This window comes from Lingula anatina, chromosome 3 (genome assembly GCF_051362555.1).
Source record: "Lingula anatina isolate TDL-2025a chromosome 3, LinAna3.0, whole genome shotgun sequence".
Lineage (NCBI taxonomy): Eukaryota > Metazoa > Brachiopoda > Lingulata > Lingulida > Lingulidae > Lingula > Lingula anatina.
Genome location: NC_141769.1, coordinates 20,649,485 through 20,666,218, shown reverse-complemented (window position 1 = coordinate 20,666,218; position 16,734 = coordinate 20,649,485). Strand labels below are relative to the sequence as shown.

General features: G+C 37.6%; 1 protein-coding gene across 1 annotated transcript; it reads left to right on the top strand.

Annotated features, from left to right (window-relative positions):
• Positions 1 to 2,974: 2,974 nt before the first annotated feature.
• LOC106179486 (glycine receptor subunit alpha-2) lies at positions 2,975 to 16,241 on the top strand. The gene is made up of 8 exons (XM_013563130.3): positions 2,975 to 3,195; positions 7,263 to 7,327; positions 7,707 to 7,774; positions 10,320 to 10,549; positions 10,901 to 10,983; positions 11,245 to 11,391; positions 14,925 to 15,271; positions 15,921 to 16,241. Exons 1-8 carry the CDS (start codon positions 3,119 to 3,121, stop codon positions 16,104 to 16,106), a joined length of 1,203 nt encoding a protein of 400 aa, XP_013418584.3. The 5' UTR covers positions 2,975 to 3,118; the 3' UTR covers positions 16,107 to 16,241.
• The last annotated feature ends 493 nt before the right edge of the window (positions 16,242 to 16,734 follow it).

Here is a 16,734-nt window from a genome sequence, read left to right as displayed (position 1 = left end):
CCTCGAGTTACAATACGTCTTGTGATTGACAGCTCTCAATCAAATTCATACAGTTTTATTCAACTTTGACGAAAGCTGTCAAATAAACGTGACTTTGATTGACAGTTATAAACAAACGTCAATCACATCATTGCACAGTTGAGCACAATGGTCGTCTAACATATAAAATTCCAGCTTCTTACATCCTTTGATTGACAAGGTGCCAATCAAATTCATTAAGTTTTGACAGCTGCTGTCAAGTGATGACAGTTTGATTGGCGGTTATATAAACAAACGTCAATCATCTTATGATAGAAGTACCGCGCGAGAGAGAGAGCTATCCCCAGATATTAGTATAGTTTATTCAAATGCAAACCTATGAATGTCCATCAATTTTCATTAAAAAAATATAACATTTTAAGAGTTTATATATAATTAAAGGGCCTTCCGTTTTCAAAACTAATTTTTTGCTAACTTTTTTCAGCGTGTCTATAACGTGATAACAAAATACTTTGTTATTAACCAGTTTAAAGGGTCCAGTAAAGAAAAATGACTTTTTCTGGAGGAGATACACGTTTTTATTTTATTTTAAAATGTCCCAATTCCAAATATGGGCTGAACAAAGGATGACTATTCTGCATTAGTAGCACGGCTTAATGTTAGACATGGATCAATACAATTTGTGGATGAAAAACAAAGACCTTACTGTGAACAACTCTTGTCAGTCTTATTCCCGTTTAAGAAAGATTGCTTTTTGTAAATATATTGTTGGTTTATTTTACTGTCATGTTGGGAATGTTTACCAATTTACTCAACCTTTAAATTAATCTATCAGTGCCGTTAACTATAAACTAAAGGTAAAAGGTGCTTATGGGCAGGTTCATTGGTATGGTATCTAACTTAGGGCCGTCAAGTGAGGAAATTCGTACCTGTACATGAGTCATATTTTTATTTATACATCACTCTGACTGCCCACCAATGGAATGAATCTGATCTTGATTACCCCCCCCCCCCCCCCGCCCCCTCTCTTGAATTCTTACCTGAATTAAAGCAATAGACAACGGAATGTATAAAATATCATGTCACCATAACATCAAACTGAAAATGTTGATCTCAGCTACCACAATTTCCTGAAAATTTATAGTGATCTTTAGTCAAAATCCGTATTACAGTTATAATTGCCATTGGTTGAATCAGTGCCCAACCCCCCAAATGTATTACTTGAAAAATTGGATGTCACCCTGCTTAAGACAAAAAGTTTTATCTCGAAGGAGGCGCGTAAGAACGCAAGAATATTAAACGTGTGTGAATGTATGTGTGTGTGTTTGTGTGTGTGTGTATGTGTATGTGCGCGCGCACGCGCGTGTGTGTTTTCCCGCTTGCGTGCTTGTTGTGACATTATCCATATCTAACAATATCAGCGGACAAAGTAAGTCTGTTACTTTTTCTCATTGGGTATAACTAAGGTGCTATACAAGATATGGTGCATAATGATACCCGTGTATACATAGGTTGCGATTTGAAAGGAATATCTTGTGCCACATCTCATTGTATTATTAACTATAGTTCTTAGCCATGGAATATTCCCAATAAAACTATCCTTCTACTTAGATCAATCCAACTCCGCGGGGACTCTCGCTGAATGCAATCAGATAAACAGATTAACACGCTTCTTTTTGTTTCCTACGTACTCGTACAATCACAATCTCCATTCTGTATTTTTTCAACGCTAGGAGGAGGCGTGTAAATCTGATTGCACTGAGTTGGGTAGATCTACGTAGATCGATAGCTTCAGACTGTCGCGGTGTGCCCATGCGTGTTCTTTATTAGCATAAATAAAATGTGTTTAACGTTTTAAAAAGTTTACATTGAAGATTCACATCAAATCACTGTATAGAACTTTAAGAAGCAATTGGGTTATTATACTGATGCATCTATGAAGATCTACTATAAAGATGTAATATCTAAACCAAGCTGTCGGCCTCTAGGCCTTCTTCAGGGATTTTTTTCAGAAATGTTCAAGCAGAATATGACTCATATATACCTCGGTTACTTTCCTGCTTGTTTTTCTTGGTAATTATAACATGGCTGCCTTTAAGTCGATAAATAGCCAGCAAACTGTGAAATGTGAAAATGTAAAAATGTGAAGGATGACGTGTCAAAAAAAAAAAAAAAAAAGAAAGTCGATTGAATTGTGCGAAAGTCCTTTCAAAACAAAACATCGCACTCTGAAACCAAATAAGCTGAATAATAGCCAAGTTGTATGCTGTGCATTTACATGGATACCCATCATTATTAAGTTGGCCATATGAACTAAAGTCCATATTTAGGAATATGGACTATTAAACATTTCATCTGTCAGGAAAATTGAAAAGATGTGCAAAAGCAATAAAATTCCCTATAGGGTTCTGTCGTAATTGAACCCAAAATCCAAATCCCCTTGGCGACAACACTAACATGGGCACGTATCATTTTTAAAATCCTTATATGGATGAAATATTGACAAATATACGAGTAAAAAAATAAGAAAATTCTATCAGACAGATATATTATAACAGTATGGGTTATGGGACCAGGGTTTAGCTAGCATCGTGAATGCGTGCTGCACGTGATGAAGAAAACGAAGGCGAAATGTGTGTGTGTATGTGTCCATGTGTGTTTTTTGGGGGGAGAGGGGGATAAGCATTCAGAAAACATAGCGGTGGGGGTGGGGTATCCGCAGCCCCTTTACATCCCTGGGGTTGGAACCCCCTCATTCAGGGGGTGGGTGGAGTGGGGTGGGGTCCTCTTAGCTCCTTAAATCCTTGGGGGTGGGGCAGGGTATCAAAGCATGTCCTGCCTTCCGGAGCGTGGGTTCCCCCATCCCGCTTCTTCCCACGCTTATGACTGATAATGTTAAAAACACGGGAGGTGGCTAGCCCCCCCCCCCCCCCCTCCTCAATACTGCTCTGACGCCTCTGCTATAAATCACTGGATACTCAGTGGTTAAATCTACACTGCGCGAGTCACAATGCCTCTCTCTCAGAGCGAGAGGAACCCAATGGTATACTATGCTAGGGTTCTGGCAAATGTGTCAGTGGTATAGATAGAATACGGGAAGACTTGGCTAAGTCAGAGTGCGAGCACCAAAGAAAGAAGAATGGATCTCAAGTCCACGGCGTTGTTTTTGATTTTGGTGTTAATCCATTTGACAATTTCAGAGTCCAAAGCCTCCAGGTGAGTGGTGGATAAATACTGGTGACATTTGTTGAACAATTCAAGTAACCTGGGAATATTTTATTATTTACTAAATATTGCGAAAGGTACAGTGCTGTGTAGTTGATGAAAGATGGTAAAACATGCTTCCAGATGGTAAGATGGTTCACCCGATTTCTCGGAGATGCCTATATAAAAAAATTCAAAATTGATGAAGTATTATTATTGTTTAATGTGGAATAATAATAATATGTTAATATTTTGTTCGAAAATTATCCACCAAGGTTACTATATATAGGACTGTTGTTAAATTGTATGGTATTGCCAGTGCAGAGTACCCTCTACCAGGGTGGCAGATATTATTGGAAAATTTTCAAAAAGCAGATAATGACATGACTGTCTATTTATCTAAAGACATATCTGTGGATATCTGGTGAAAAATCAGCCTGTCGCCCTGGTAGAGGGTAAGTGCAGAGTCAGAATTTGCTTTAAGGTCGTTGCCTTTTATTCTTCTAAATTTAGAATAGTCTAAAGGGGCCCTTGATTTACCGGGTGGTCCATAAAACATTCCTAACCTCTTAGTATCAAAGGAAAGGAAAATTGATTGACTTTTGTGTCTAGGAACATAAATTGCTAGACTCAAGACAATTACACTTTAAAAGCTATCCAAATGTATACTTTAATGGATGTTTTTTATATTAAAATTGACATTTAAATCAATTTAATACCAAACTGGGCATGTCCATTCAGTACTCGTTATTAAAGTTGGTTGAATCTTATCTTGATGTATCTCTCTCTCTCGGACTCTCTCTTTTCCTCTTTTTTCTTGCTTGTGGGGGTACATGTGTACAGAATATATTAAATGAGCTTATCAAAATAATGCCAACTGGGTGTGTGTGTGTGCGTGTGTGTGTGTGTGTGTGTGTGTGTGTGTGTTGCGTGCACCCGTTTCATGTTACTTTTTTCTTTTTTTCAAGATGGGATGATGTCCAAGTAGTATTTCATGTCCACCTAGTGTTTTCCCGGCCTTCCTGACTACAGCATAGTGTGTTGATCAACGTTTTCGCATCAACACAGGGGTGGTCTTCCGTAAATCGATGGATAGAAAAAGTCAATTGAATTTATATGATCGATGCCTAACATTTTGTTTGTTTTTTATATCTACAACCGTTTTTCATGTCTGTTCGTGTTGGCTAAGGGTCTTTAGCGGAAATACCACAGCAGGCAACCGGTTCATTTAGTCTTAGGTACAGGTATACAGGGCGAAATACTGTACAGATACGGTTTTTTTCTACATTTCTGCATTGATGGCCAATGTCAACATGCATTTTTCTTTCCTTCTAATACTGTCATAACTCGATTTCTAGAAAGAAACCGTTATAATGCCTTCACTCAGCTTAGACTCGTTGGTTCTTCCTGCTGCGTTTACAAATATTACTGTTATTGATCACGTTTTAAACGTGTATTTTCCCATTAATGAATCACAAATAAACTCGATCCACTTTTGAGCCGATGACACTAGCAGGCATTTTTTAGTAGGAAATTAAAATTGCTATCTTTGCTGCCATCTACGATTGTGCACATCATTGCATACCTCGCATAGAGCAGAACTTGCCTCGTGTTCACTGATATTCCGGGTGCGTGTTCCATTCGACAAGATCAGAGTAAAGGTCGTGGCACCTGCCTGGAATGAGATTGGCAGGATAGGTGTAAGTGATAGCTACCTGGTTGCCTCAAAGCCAAAATTTATGTAATTTCTCCCAGACTATTTAATTACAAGTTATGACCATGAGATATAGATTCTGGAGACGTATTTGCTTTTCCGTCAGTCTAAGTGTGGGTCCTGCCCCTCATGTCCCTATTACCGCTCTGTGGGCGTGTGCCATTTTCTGGTGCAGTAACTAGTGTCGGCGTGATGAGATTTCCGTGGATGATATATATATGGAATATGGATTTGTGTGTGTGTGTGTGTGTGTGTGTGTGTGTAGGGAGGAGGGGGTCTTGCTGCATATAAGAGGCAGGCCTGTAGCCAACAATTACAAAATGGGGGGGGGGGGGATCTTTTTCTGGAAAAGTGGACCTTTTACCATGAAACCCTCGTATACCTAGACAAAATTTTATCCAGAGGGGACATTTTCCTGTCAAAAAGGATACTTCTTTCAAACCCGTGACCCCCCCCCCCCCCAGTTACGGGCTTTGGAGGATTGGTGCTGGTGGATGAAGTTAGTTCGAGTTCTCGGAATCTCCTACTCTTAGGTTATAAACCGTTTCTTTGATTACAGTACCGCTGAACCATCAGTTGTAACTCAATCATCCAGGAAAGAGTGTATCTTTGGAAAATATCAGCTAAGGTTATGATTTTTTAAAAACTAACTACGCCTTTACATGGCGCTCCATTCAAGTGGCGGCCAGAGCATGTGGTCTCCCTGTCATGGGGCCTACTCTATATGTGCCACAGCAAGTAGAGCGAACCAGACTCATCTGCCGGCTGATTTGTACGCTCAATAGAAACCAAACTCGTTTGCAAAGTGGGTGGTGCCTGGTAAATCATGGTTATTAGATGAGTGTGTGTGTGTTTGGGGGTGGGGGGTGGGGGGTGGCGAACAGATTGACTCGGTAAACCAGCGCAGCTTGATGCTCCACTTTTAAACAAAGCTCATGGCACTAACACCAGGTGCAGCACACCTATGCGGTCTTAGCAAGCGCCATCTTAAGCAGGGGTCATATATATTTATTCTTTTATAAATATTTACCCAATGGCCAATATTTCTGGACATAGAATACCTGGATTGTATCAAGTCCAGTTTGCTATTATACACCTTTCAGCACTGCGTGCTCTGCGTTCGGTAAATTAATAGGTTGTAACTATGTACACATTTTATAGAGACAAGGGGGAGGGGTGTAGGTAAAATATAAAAAAAAAATGTACGACGTAGTTTTACTCAGCTGTACTATAGCTGTGAGCCTCGACCTGCAACACTAGTATAACATCCCCGGTACGCTATTTCTGGTAATTTGTTTAAAACTCTCTAACCAAGAACTCACCAGGGGAATAATTCTGAGGGTCTTTCGCTCATAGCGCGCATTAAAGCATCTGCTTCAAATGGGACTTTTAGATAACTGCACATCTGTGTTCACAAAAAAGGTTGCAGTGGCTATTCCATCTTTATATTTTATTAGATTTGCTTGCTCATTTACTGTATGTCACTAGTAATTTAGCCCATTCTCTGATTATGGACAGCGTTTCTATTTATATTACATGAATGTCGAGTCCGGGATCCATCAAAACTTACGTTTGGTTGTTATAGATTAAATTGACCTTCACTGTTATTTTGCAACATTTACTAGTAGTTGCTTCCTATATATATACCAGTTCTCATCCAGCTAAATCATGTATAGAACAGAATGGGTCATGAGTCATGAGTTTCCAGTTTAGATGGTCAGGTCTATCTTAGTAAGGTCCATTTAAGCAGGTCGTCTGATTACGCTTAGTTCACCCTAGGAAGCCAATCGGATGGCATGCAACTTACCTGTATTACACTGGCCGTGGATGGGGCAACAGAAGGATTAGATGTGGCCCCTATGGCGAGCTAATCGCAATGAGACAGCTTATTAACATAGTCAGTGAGATAAGTCGATTCATCTCCTTGAGAGGTGAACTGTTTCAAAGTGCCTGTCTCAGTTTCTCTGTATTATATGTTTACGCAAAAAAAAAAAAAAAAAAAAAAAAAAAAATCTTGCAAAAAAAAAAAAAAGTGAATTTTTGAGACTTGTCAGTATCATTATTATATTATATGCTTCTTTATATTTATTATATTATATTATTTACACAACAGTTATATAACTTTTAATCACTGTTGATTTATTTCCTTATTGGGAGTTATAATACATGTAATACGTATTAGAGAAAAGATTGCAGCAGTGAGGATTATTCAAATTTTACACAATATGTGTGCGTCACCGACGTGACTCAGAAAGTAACTTTTTGTGTAAGGGCCCAATTAATATCTAGAAATATCTGTAAACAATCTTGAAATGATAATTGAGATGGTACGTCAACATTCATCCACTGTTACATCTGTTTTCAGGTCCAGCCTTCTGACAGAATTATTTAATGGGTATGATGCCAGTTTACCACCAAATATAAACTCAGGTATGAGAAAAATAATTTAGATCTTAAAGACGTAAATTTTAATGATGACATGTTGCCCAGTTCTTGTTGATGCCTTATATAACGGACACACGATGAGGATGGTATGCTGCTCAATAACTTAATATTTCACTGATCATATAAGCTAAAACGAAGACATGAATAATCCTTAGTCGCATTACTTTATGCCAATTTTCTGTTTGCTTCTTCCAGAATCAGACATTTGTTTTTTTACCATTCAACCTCAGGCAGTCGTGGTTTCATAAAGGAGTCATAGTCCATATTTATATATAAATGAACATATGAACATCTTGATAAATATTTTATAGTGATATTCTTCACCGTGATGTACAACGAGCTTTGCTGTTTTGCTGTTTTTCAGATTACCCGGTTGAAGTTAAAATTGAAATATTCGTGAATAACTTTGATTCTATTAATGAGCTGAGTATGGTAAGTGATTTCTGGTAGGAAATGAAAAATATGAAGGACTTCATTTCCATAAAAAATGCGAGTGATAATGTTTTGAAAGAGTGCATTTTAAGTAAGATAGATAAATAGTGTTCGTGTAAAAGATGAAGTTAAAGACAATTTGTTGATAAACAATCCATTCAAACCTTTTACTTCCACCTGGCAACCAAGTGGCAGAGTGGAAGGAGACCATTATTTATTTTTCCATTCTCCGTGAACTTTTTTTCGTTTACATTGCGTATTCCCTTATACCACATGAAACCTTTTCTTCTGGTAAACATTACCAGTAGAAAGAACAGCAGCTTTTTACGTGGTGGTCTCACTCAGAGCGCGTTCAGAACAGAAGATCCACGGACTTACTGATCCGCGACCTAAATATGACTTTTAAGCTTTTAAAAAAGCAAGCCGCGTAATCCCCTGTTAGTCCTCGGATCAACTTGTTTTGAACGCACTTTGAGGCCACATTCACAACAGCGGACTTAGGGATCCGCGGATCAAATATGGCGACCAAGTTAAAAGCTTGCCGCGTAATTCTCTAATAGACAATGAATAGATATTCCGCAGGTATTACGCAACAAGCACATTCGGGTGGGTCGGCCACATTTGATCCGAGGATCTGTCAGTCTGCAGTTATGAATGCAGCCTAAGGCTCTGATAAGTGCTAACTTACTGTAGGGGATTATCTAACTCTCGGAAGAAATTGGGATTTTGGGATTTCTCCTCCTCCTTTGTGTTCACATATCCATTTAATATCTAAAATAAACCAACTTGTTTCTTGTCATGTTTTTAATCAGATGAACAACTTCATGATTTATTCACGACAGAGATGCCTGTTGCATACAGAATGTATTTCTTTGAAATTGTATTTTCGTGTTTGTGAAAAACATGGCGAAGAGTTGTTTGCATAGATGGCAAACCATTACAAGAGACCCTTGATACGGGCGAGTGATAACAAGCTGAGTAGGTTGTTTTTTATCACCTGGGTTCTGCCCCAAGCTCACATTTCATATAGGAAACGGACTCATTAACGGTCTCAAGTAATTTGTTGGCCGTTTGAAATACTGTACAACCCTGACTTTTTTCTTGATTGTAGAGGAGCACGTGGAGAACAAAAAAGCTGCCTGCTTTTTTGATTATCCCTTTTTTCCGGAGATAAAACATCCGGAAGACAAACTATTGAAGAAAAGGCATGTTTCACATTTTTGTCGACAAGATTCTGAATTGCACCACAAAATGAAAAAGCAAACAAACAAACAAACAAACAAATAAACAAACAAAAACAATAAATAAATATGTAGATTAAAGAATAATAAAAAAGACATGTAGATAAATGAATAAACAAAAAAAATGAATGAATAAATAAATAAATAAAATAATTTAAATGAAAAAAGATAACGTTGTAGAGGCCTTTTTAATAAACAAACAATGCCGAACTGTTATTACTGATAGTTGCTCTGTGGAATGAAAAATCCCTTAATCCGAAATTTACATTCGCTCTCACCTAACACAAGAAATGACAGAACAGGACTATCAGTAAAATCTATGAAGTATGCCTGGTAACAATCATTTCGTAAATACCTGTCGAAGTTCCCTCTTTAGAACTGACAAACAACTTCTAACTCTCATCTGACTTAAAGGTAATTGGAACGTAGGAACAAAAACGCCCCTGGAACTACATAATTGCACGTTTGATATGTTAAAAAACAGTCTCTGAATGTGTGTGTTGGCTACAGTAATACACAGCTACAGTGTACTGTATTTACTTAAAATGGTTTATCTCTTTTCTTACTGGCCAAATTTAGTACGCAATCATCGGCTGTGATATTAAGATACTCTTAGAAACATTCAGCTGCAGTTCCCAGGGATTTCATAATTAAGTTTGGCTAATATTCCAAGTATTCAATCAGTATTGATTTATCTCATACCGTGCTTTATTTACTTAGCTGTATCTGCAAACATATGTATAACTGACCAGAAGTTCGACATTCTACACCTGCCTTTCAAATCATGAATCTGCATCTCCAGGCAGTGAGCGAGGATGCATGGCCTTCAGATGGACAGGTGGATTGGCTAGAGAATGACCGCAACAGTATTTATGTCCGAAGAAACTGTCCGAAATAACCAAGTAGTCGTGAAATAGGCAATATTTCAGCTGTGTTGCAAGTTAACCATGGGCCGGGTGATTAAATGGTCTAAATAGGAAAACATAAATCTAGGATCCTTAGTTACCAATACGGTAAACTCATTGTGGGCCCAGACATGTCTGGTATCTCAAGTGCACATATTGTATAAGTAGACAACAGACTGTTAGACAACCGCAGAAACAGAAATGAACAGCCATAACAATCGTTCCTTTCCATCAGATAATATCAGATAATATAAATGCATTACTATAATTTTCTTTTCTGTTGCCAATCGTCTTCTCTGTTACCGAATCTTTTTGTTCGCAGAAGTTTTTCTTTCGTATTGCCTACCTAACTCTTCTGAGGGAAGTTTTAATTAACTTAATATGCATCTTTCTTTCCAGGATTATTCTATGAATATATTCCTAAGACGAACGTGGACAGATTCTAGGTTAAGTTTCGACCCTGAAATCTACAATATCTCCGAGATCAATTTAGACCCTAAGAAAGTGAATGACGTGTGGGTGCCAGACTTGTTCTTTTCCAACGAGAAGAGCGCGAGATTTCACTCCATTACCACCCCCAATCACCTGATGCGCATTGACAGTAATGGAACTGTGTTCTTTAGTTCAAGGTACACGTGACCAATTCACGTTTTCTAGTATTGATAATTTAAGAGTTGGCATGCAAACCTCCCACCCCCACTTATGTGATACGGATATAGGCAATACGATATACAGACTGCTAAGTTCTCTTCTTATTAACTCGGGAATAAGGATATATACCTTCCCGTTTGAAACATGACAGAAATAGAAACCATCTTACCTTTTTATCTATATACAACGTGTATGTCTCTTAGAAAAAAAAACTTTTTTAAGAGTAAGTTCGTTGTCCTGTAAATGGCGTGGCAATATTTTATCATAAACGCTTATGGATAGTGATTAGATTTGATCGTTATTGCACAATCTTAACGTTTGTATTTTAGAATCTCTCTCACTGCTGACTGCCCAATGCACTTGGAAAAGTTTCCTCTTGACACGCAAGTCTGTGCTCTCGTTATTGAAAGTTGTACGTAATCTTTACTCTCTCTTTCTCCCCCCCTCTCTCTCTCGTTTATTACTTTTAACGTACACTGTATAAGGTTATCTGATGAGTTTAGAATTTCTCTTGTACATTTTTGTATTTCGCATATGCATGGAGGTAAAACTTTTCTTTGCGTTCATTTACAATTATAATACAAATAATGGATTCTTGCCAAACATATGTATAAAGTATCACCCAACATTAAAAAGCAGTATAGATTTTGCAATATTGTATCTTGCATTACAGATGCATACAGCACGGACACCATCATATTCCGTTGGACACAGCAGAAAGAGCTGGATAAGGCCGACACACTGACGCTGCCTCAGTTCGTCCTCGAGGATACTTCTTTTCACGAGTCGATGAAATCCTACAAAAGTGGAAACAGTTCTCGTATGGGTCCGTGTATGGGGGGGCAAAGTGATTTCCATTTCGTCAGAAAATGAAAAAACGGCCGTTTTTCCTTTTCATTTGATAAATTGTCAAAGTGAAATGGAAAATCAACCTCGATTTTCGTTTTTCCTTTTAAAATGAAAAATGGAAAAACGAGATTATTTTTCGTTTTTTCCGCTTTTTTGTGACATAAAAAAAAAACAAAAAACGACAGATTTCCAAACGTGATAGAAAATAGAAACATCCACTGTTTTCCCATGTCAAGAGAGTGAAATATATTAGAAAATACGTCCTTTTCTCCTTCTGTGAAGAAATGAAGTATCGAAGCATGTTTATTTTTTGCCATTATGGTTTCAATGGAAAAACGGAAGTCAGTTCGTTTTTCTGATTTTCATTTTGGAAATAAAACTTGGAAAACGGAAGTATATAAAGACATACAGACAGAAAAATGGCAGCCCTTGAAACTTTGACTTCACGAGACTAGGATTATTCCTGGTTTTGTATAAGTATTCGGAGATTTAGTAAATTACTTTAAGAAAAATGAATTAAGGAATTTCAGAAATTCTATAAACTGTGGACAATTATGGAAAAACAATGCGCCCTCGCTGTGTGTGGTTCAGAAATATGAAATAGGCCCCTAGGTTAGTGTCTAGGTCAAAGTGGAGAAGAGATGAAGGTTGGATCTGTTTCTGTAAGGACTTTTTGTGACAAGATTTTGATAGAAAGTAGAAATTTTTATCATGAGAGAAATATTTGAATGTTTATTAAGTCGCCTGGACTGTAGTGCTGGTATAGCCTCAATTGATGTTCTTTTAACTAAGTAGGCCTACTGGTGCGTGCGACTGGGCAAAGCAGTTATGTAGCTGCACAAATTTTGTAGCTGTGTTTCTGTGGATAACACTGGATAAATTAATAAAATGTTTGTTAGAATCTTTACACCCCTGCGTCTTGTTGCTCTTGAATGTTATTGTTCCTTAGTCAAAGAAGTTATTGAGTTAGTTTTTACAAACCTACAGGGCCCTTTGCGCAATGCATTTGCGTTATTATCTTATGTACGTAATCACAAACTAATAAACAAATTATGTATTTCCTCTTCCTAAACATTTTAATGCAACCTTTGGGGAGGGGGGGGGGGGGTATTTTATTTTATAAAAATTCACACATTTGCATCTTGAGTTTGACTCTCTTTTTTAATGCAATACGAGTGTTGGAACGGACAATCTCAAATATTCGTCGTGTTGATAAAAATAAGCTGTACATAGAAGGAAAAATAAGTGCAAGATTTCTCTCTTGTTTCAGTTTTTACTGCTGTTACTGTACAAACCAGCAACTAATCAGGTAACAAAAACAGGGGTGGATCCAAGATTATTTGAAGGGGGGGGGGGGGGGGTCCGCGGGTAAGCGTGTCATTGTTGTAATATTATAATATATTAATATATAACCTTTCGAAAAAATAAAGATGTTCAAAAAAACAGTCCTTGGATGCGAAGCCGACCCCTCTGGCGTGGGTTTCGGGGCCCGCTGAAAGGCATTTTAGAGAGTACCATTTGGTATGGTTTACAACTATGATTCAGCTGGTGAAAATTCTAATTTCAAGAGGGGATCATTGGTGTGATATTTTTCATAAATCGAAAGGGTGGGGGGGGGGGATGTCAGGATCCCCACATAAATCCGCCACCTAAAATGTTCACCAACCTGTATCGATCAACTGTATCGATATTCTGAAGGAGTGAATGAGTATATCATCTAGTAAGGTCTTGACTTCCTAGCCCGTAGCTGTGTTTCAAGCATAATTAGATGTTTTGAAGGTACATTAAATGAATATGACAACTGAATAAAAAACTAAGACCTTTAGTTTAAGAGAAAGTCTTTAAACCCCCCCCCCCTTAATCATGAAATGTTCCTGACGCCTTTTTGGCATTTCACAACCGTTTTGGTGGGTTTTTCTCTCTTAAAAATTTGCTTACAGCTAGGATAGACGATAATAATTTTGGTCCTAGCTTACAGATAGCCCCCCTACTCCCTTTCGGCCCTTTGACCGGAGATAACTGATCAGCATTTTCTGACCAAACTTTCAAATAAGAGGAAACACGTGCTGCGATAAATCATTAAACAATAAGACTGATTTTAAAGAAGTAAGACTGATCAAGGATGAGAACAAAGACAAATTGTTTAAGTTTTTAATCGTGCCGTTGAAGCTAAATGGTAGGCCTATATTATCTACAAATCAGCGGATCTACAATAAACAACAACAAAAATATGACAATAACCAAATACTTTATTAAAACCTAATTTTCCATGAAAGTTATTCACAGTGGGTAGAGGGTTAAAACAGTCTGATTAGAATATATTTTCAGCACACAAACAGCTGGTACATGCACTGGGTGCAATAGGCCTATACCTGTCTGTTGCACAAAGTTGAACTCCCTTGTGCACACTAGTAATGGATCTCTGTTTCTGTTATGCCTTTAAGTGGAAGTTGTAGACCAACGTCAACAGCATATCCCAAATTCTGCATTATTTATAGAAATAATTCATTGCATTTAAGCTTTAACTGACAGAATTTAGTCACCAATAACTTGCAGCTGCTGCCATTTCTCTGTCTGTGTGTCTGCACGTCCGTTTCTCCATTTTCATTCATAAAATGAAAATCAGAAAAACGAACGGACTTTCGTTTTTCTATTTGAATCGAAAATTGAATAATGAACATTTTTCGAGCCTGTCAATTCCTCAAAGACACGGATAAAAGGGTATTTTATGATTTATTTCACCTGTTAAACATTAGAAAAAACGAAAACGGTCGATATTTATATTTTTGTATCACATCGGGGATCTGTCGATATTGTATTTTGCATTTTATAGTAAAATATAAAAAACGAGGGCAATTTCCGTTTTTCCATTTTTCATTTTAAATGGAAAAACGAAAACTGAGTTTCATTTTCCACTACATTTTGGCCATTTCTATAAAATGAAAATGAAAAACGGCCGTTTTTTCATTTTCTGACGAAATGGAAATCACTTTGCCCCCCCATACACTGACCCGTATGTCGACAATAGTGTATTTAATTTTTTTACGGTGGAATATGCATAGCTTCAGCGACTCAAGTTTTATCTTCTACTACATACGTTGATGCTTATAATTGTAAAGTGCCACTTGTAATCAGTCTTCTGTAATTTGGGTCCTATTCTCTTTTCCCTTGACACTGATAATACTCACTACGGGAAGAAAACCCAAACCTTCATATTGATCTGGTAATAAGATTTCTCCCACTGAATCCATTATGTTTGGACGGTGCAATCTCGAATGGTAATTGTATTGATTGGGGCGAAGGGGTTAATTTTTGAGAATACTCCAGAGAAAACTGATCCTTCTTGAATAAAGACTTTAGTAGAGAAGTAATGGCATTTTTAAGTTTATACGAAAGACACGATTCGTGAACACCATGGCATAGTTAGATGAAATATTTAGTACATATACAACTTACCCGACAATGGTCCCACACAAAATGACGGATGTAGTTATTTCTTTCCAGGCGATTTCACTCAGCTAGTGATAGAATTCGTCCTAAGACGTGACATCCAGTACTACATAGTGCAAACGTACGTCCCGAGCATGCTGATAGTGGCGCTTTCATGGGTGGCGTTTTGGATCAGCTACGACTCTGTTCCGGCCAGAATCACGCTGGGCCTCCTCACTGTCCTCACGCTGACCACGCAGACGTACGCCATACGCCAAACACTTCCCCGTGTGTCCTACATCAAGTCCATTGACGTCTGGATGTCCACTTGTCTGTTCTTCGTCTTCCTGGCTCTACTGGAGTTCGCCTTCGTTAATGTCAGTCATAGGAAGTTCACACGGATGAGCACTAGAAGACCAAACGTAAGCCTACTTTGTGTTTGTCTTATTAAAAAGAGCATATTTCACAAGTAGGAAGACGCTTGAAAACGATTCATTATTTTATTAAAGGAAAATCTGAGAGATTTTTTTTACAATGTCCTAAAAATCATAAACATAAATACACGTGTAAGAGGGGGCTTTTAGAAAAACACTCTGTATTTGCCGCATGTAACGAACATGTTGTTGACATTTATTTATGTCACCTTTGAAAGCAGTAGAAAAATTGTCTCAACTGTTGCAATTTCGTAATGAGAAATTAATGGACTCGTCAAAGCATAACGTGGTAAACCATAAACTTTTAAGTTTCAGACGTTGACAATCACATTTCTAATTGTTTTAGTGTTTTGTTTATCAGAATGATGGATATCTTTTCTTAAGTCTTTACATGTAAAACACAGTATTTCAGTCCATGGCTTTTATTTTAATCCATTTCTTTTAGCTATTTCTTTAAGCCATCTTACTTCATATCTTTTTAAAACTGAGACGGTAACATAATTTCCTTTTTATATATCTTATAATATCAGGAATATATACCATGGCTGAGTAAATATTTTTTATTATGATCATTATCATCATCATCATTTTATTATTATTATTATTATTATTATTATTATTATTATTATTATTATAGATTCCTAGCAAGTCCAAGGAGGACGCGGAGGACGGCACTCCAGCCAGACGACAGGGCCATGAAATCCGCGCCAGTACACTGGACAGGATCTCTAGAGTGGTTTTCCCGGTCTCTTTCTTAATCTTCAACATGATCTACTGGACGGTGTACTCGCTGTGGGAAGATGAAGGACCGGCACACAAATAAAGGACAGGAATGACAGAGAGTTACTGACCTTGTTCATCTTTATTTGCTTTCAGTGTGAAGAATTCGATACCCGCGTGAGACTTAAAGTCAGTTGCACAACCGTATTTCATCCAGCTAATCGCGTCACAAACGTCATTATTATCACGTACATTTAACCAGCACGTACCCCAGTTACAATTAACTCTCTTTGTAAATTTACTTTTGACCAAGTTATACAAAATTCGCCATTTTCGAACAAATGCATCGTTTTGTTATAATTTTTATCAAAAATGCAATCCTCCCTGTATATTTCCTTTATACATAGCCCATTTCAGTAACAAAATAATTATTCCGCGGATAACTGTAAACTTATTTTCTCAACCAAGCATTGTGTTAGGGCACAGCTGTCGCAATGGGGATCCAACTCCGGTCGCGAAGACTCCAATATTGTGTTGGCCGCCTTACACGACAATTTCTCATTGCAGAGAGAAGAGTTTGGGCATCCCATATCCAATGAGTACTAGCAACACGTACATGGAATTCTTGGTTTCTTCGACTTAAAATGCTTCATTTTAACGCTCTTCTATTTAACACAAACGAAAACTGGCTACATGTACTGTCGTTTAGAACATGATCAATTTGTTTCATA